Here is a 4,461-nt window from a genome sequence, read left to right on the forward strand (position 1 = left end):
AAATATTACAAATAGAATCACAACTTCTAATCACAAATTAGTGCAATTAACAAGAAACAATATAAAATGCTGATCTTATTCCTAATATTCTGCACACAAAATAGGAAATAGAATAATAACATATTTTATTTTATTTAACACAACTATTCAATGTCCCCATTAATTATTCCTTAACAATGTTATCCTCAGGACATAATTAAGAGCTAATTATTAGGGAAAGCATGTGATGTATGCACGGTTCAGCTGTAAAGAAACATAATAGTCTACGAATTTGAAAATATAGCCACTGGCACCACTGGGTCACATGCTATGCATCAAACTGAAAAGTCTTCCCACTCCCCCAGTTTTCTGTAAGTATACTCTTCCTTTCAATTTGACCCGTGAGCAATACTGAAAAGCTTTCTAGTTTAGGAATAGTGATACAACGCCTCAAACGGATTGTTCAGCGAAGACAAGCACATATATAAAGTGTAGTGGGGCACATATGTTGGCCTTGGTTAACATCATTGATTGATTCAGCATCCATAATTAAGCATTAGCAGCCTTAAACCTCTTACCCCTTCAGTTTGAAATTTGTGCTGACCCTGTCAATAATAATTCAACTTCAACCCGTACGTAACTTCTGTTTGGACGTTTCAAACTGGTGAGCACAGCAGAGTCCAAGAGAAAAGAGAGAGAGAGATCATGATAAATAGCAAGGAGGACAACATAAGCAAACAGTTTTAAAGCATTGGACTAAACATCTTCTCTCTTTACCTTCCTTGTCTCAAGTGAACCTTTTTTCTCAAAAGCTTCCCTTTTGAGTTATATGTTCACCACCACCATTTTGAATTGAAACTCGAGAATGGTAAGTAAGACATTCAACACCCCTTATTGGCTCATTCTCTACTTCCTTTCTTAGTTGATGAATTTCAAATCTTGTCATGCAGGGAGACAAAGAGGTAAAGGAAGAAGAACAAAAAGGTGGATTCAGGGCTTCCATGTTTATTTTTGGTAAGCACAGATGTTGAAGATTGTTCTCAATGTTCTGAAGCTTAGCTTGCAAACTAGTATATACCTTATGTTCATCTTTGATCTTCCTTTGTTCCTGCAGTGTTATCAGCATTGGACAACATGGGTTTTGTGGCAAACATGGTGAGCTTGGTTCTATACTTTTATGGGGTGATGCACTTTGATCTGTCCAACTCTGCCAACACCCTGACAAACTTTATGGGCTCAACTTTCTTGCTCTCACTCGTTGGTGGCTTCATCTCGGACACTTACTTCAACAGACTAACCACATGTTTGCTTTTTGGATCACTCGAAGTTCTGGTAGCTGCTAAACAATAGTATTATTGTTTGAAATATACTATGTTAATATTATTTGAAAATTTCAAATACCAATGCGTCCAATGAGACATAAAAAAAAGTGGTTTAAAAAAACGTTAAAGTTTGTTTCTTCATGTTGGACAGGCTTTGGTAATGCTGACGGTTCAAGCTGGTCTGGACCATTTACACCCAGATTATTGTGGCAAGTCAAGCTGTGTCAAAGGTGGCATAGCTGTCATGTTTTACTCATCATTGTATTTGTTGGCTTTGGGCATGGGAGGAGTGAGAGGCTCCTTGACTGCATTTGGTGCTGACCAATTTGATGAAAAGAAGAACCCAGGAGAAGCAAAGGCTCTTGCTAGCTTCTTCAATTGGATTTTGCTGAGTTCAACATTGGGATCAATTATAGGGGTCACTGGGGTTGTGTGGGTTAGCACCCAAAAGGCTTGGCATTGGGGATTCATCATAATAACCATAGCTTCCTCCATTGGATTTCTCACCCTTGCTCTTGGCAAGCCATTTTACCGCATCAAAACTCCCGGCCAGAGCCCCATTTTGAGGATCGCTCAGGTAAATTAAGATTAACTTATGCATAAATTAAAATAAACTTTTCCATAAGTTAAACGAGAGAGTTTTTATAAATTAAAGTTGTTCATAAGTCAAAATTCAACTTATAAAAAAAACTTATTATAAATTAAAGTTTTTATAACGTTTTTTATAAATAGGACCGTAATACATATTTGTTGTAAAGTTTATCAAGCAAACTATATATACAATAAGCATCAAACCAACCAATGTTTTGTTCACTACAGGTTATTGTTGTGGCTTTTAAAAACCGGAAGTTACCACTGCCAGAGTCTGATGAAGAACTTTATGAGGTCTATGAAGATGCTACATTGGAGAAGATTGCACACACCAACCAAATGAGGTGACTCTTGGTCTATTATACATTACATACTACATGTTCAAAATTCATGGTTAACAGCTTGCATAATAATGCAACACTCACTCATCCTAATAATGTTGTGTAAGCGATAAAACAAGTAACTAATACTTACATGGTCCAGCACATTGGCGTGTTGAGATTCTTTTTCTTAATGTACGACGGAGTAGATAGCGCCAAGGCCTCTGGGCCTACTACCACTGCTGCACGCTTGGACCTGCAAGCCATACAGAGAATGATCACGGAAAACATATATCTGAACCGCTTGTAACATCACACACACACACACGAAAAAATAAATAAGTTCCTGACAACAATAACTCGGTGAAAAAAAAAGTTTTAAAACAACAGTACTAGCTGCAATCACACTCTTTTGTTTTTTTTGTTGGCTCCGTTCTGTGTAGTACTTCACTGAAGAGATAATGAAAAGCAATTTACTTCTCAATCAATACATGCCAATAATTTTATTCTTCTTTCTTTTTCTTTTTCTTTATTTCTTTTAAATGGACAACTCCCCATGCTTATTAATAATTGATGACAATGTTTTTATTTTTGATTTTGTTTTAATGGTCTGGTTTTTGATGAATCAGGTTTCTAGATAGAGCAAGCATTCTTCAGGAAAACATCGAGTCACAGCAATGGAAAGTTTGCACAGTGACACAAGTTGAAGAAGTGAAGATCCTAACCAGAATGTTACCTATACTAGCCAGTACCATTATAATGAACACTTGTTTAGCACAGCTTCAAACATTCTCAGTTCAGCAAGGGAGTGTGATGAACCTGAAACTTGGTTCTTTCACTGTGCCTGCACCATCCATTCCAGTTATCCCCCTTCTTTTCATGTCCATCCTGATTCCCCTCTATGAATTTTTCTTTGTTCCATTCGCAAGAAAGATCACTCACCACCCTTCTGGGGTTACACAGCTTCAAAGAGTTGGCGTTGGACTAGTACTTTCTGCCATTTCAATGACAATAGCTGGGATAATAGAAGTGAAAAGAAGGGACCAAGGAAGGAAGGACCCTTCAAGGCCAATTAGTCTTTTTTGGTTATCCTTCCAATATGCTATATTTGGAGTTGCAGACATGTTCACTCTTGTAGGACTCCTAGAATTCTTCTACAGAGAAGCACCTGAAACCATGAAGTCACTGTCAACTTCTTTCACATATTTGTCCATGTCTCTTGGTTACTTCTTGAGCACAGTCTTTGTGGATGTCATTAATGCTGTTACCAAAAGGGTCACTCCAAGCAAACAAGGATGGTTGCATGGCTTGGACTTAAACCAAAACAATCTCAATTTGTTCTATTGGTTCTTAGCAATCCTTAGCTGCCTTAATTTTTTTAACTTCCTTTATTGGGCCTCTTGGTACAAGTACAAAGTTGAAGACAACAATTCAAAGGTGAATTTGAAGGCTCCTCTCAAAACGGTTGGTGAGAGAAAACAAGACGAGGAAGAGAAGAAGGATATGAGAGTGAAGGCTAGAGAAAGCAGCCAAACAAGTGAAGCCAATACTGAGGGACCCTCTTCCTCTGATGAAACAGATGACGGAAGGAACTCTAGGGAATGGAAGCACAGATAAAGTCAGGAGGCTCAAGACATGATTTGGTATTAAGGACTAGATAAGATAAAACATGTTATGTGGAAACACTGAAAAAGATAGTGGTTGTTGAAATCTCTCTTATCTTGCATGTGTGCTTCTTGTATGATTGATTAGCATTGTTGCTTCTGGCACCATCTGTGTGTCTGTTGTGTGCAGGGTCAAAGGTTTTTTTATTTTCTTTCATTTAACATGTTCTTTTTTGTTATATAAGTTTATTAATTATTCACCTGCACTTGTAATTATGTATTAAGAGATGCTTAGTTAATTGTTTTCTCTCTATTTTGTTCCTCACTCAAACATAGTAAAGAACAATAAGAGGAAACATTATTTAAAAATAGTTTATTTGGTGTAAAATTTAGAAGAGGAGAACTAAAAGAGTTATTTGTTTAAGATGATTGTAAGACAAAGTGATATGAACTATGAGCAGGCCTTGAATATGACATTGACCATTGAGCGAGGAGATACAAGTAGAAGTAAGGATCCTCGTGACTTGTGCAACAGGCCTTGTTCTAAGTTGTCCCATGGTGTTCATCATAATCTTGGTGATGGAGGTTTTAGAGATTGTCTATTACAGGGTTGTGAACAACCACATAACACTCATGTTTAGCTAG

At 37.2% G+C, this 4,461-nt stretch overlaps 1 protein-coding gene across 1 annotated transcript; it reads left to right on the plus strand.

The window, feature by feature from the left end:
- The first annotated feature begins 314 nt into the window (after window positions 1-314).
- LOC100812867 (protein NRT1/ PTR FAMILY 4.5) lies at window positions 315-4,129 on the plus strand. Its single transcript, XM_003535962.5, has 6 exons — window positions 315-847; window positions 930-993; window positions 1,094-1,311; window positions 1,453-1,878; window positions 2,121-2,236; window positions 2,842-4,129. Exons 1-6 carry the CDS (start codon window positions 845-847, stop codon window positions 3,827-3,829), a joined length of 1,815 nt encoding a protein of 604 aa, XP_003536010.1. The 5' UTR covers window positions 315-844; the 3' UTR covers window positions 3,830-4,129.
- Window positions 4,130-4,461: the final 332 nt, after the last annotated feature.

This window comes from Glycine max, chromosome 10 (genome assembly GCF_000004515.6).
Source record: "Glycine max cultivar Williams 82 chromosome 10, Glycine_max_v4.0, whole genome shotgun sequence".
NCBI classification, from domain to species: domain Eukaryota; kingdom Viridiplantae; phylum Streptophyta; class Magnoliopsida; order Fabales; family Fabaceae; genus Glycine; species Glycine max.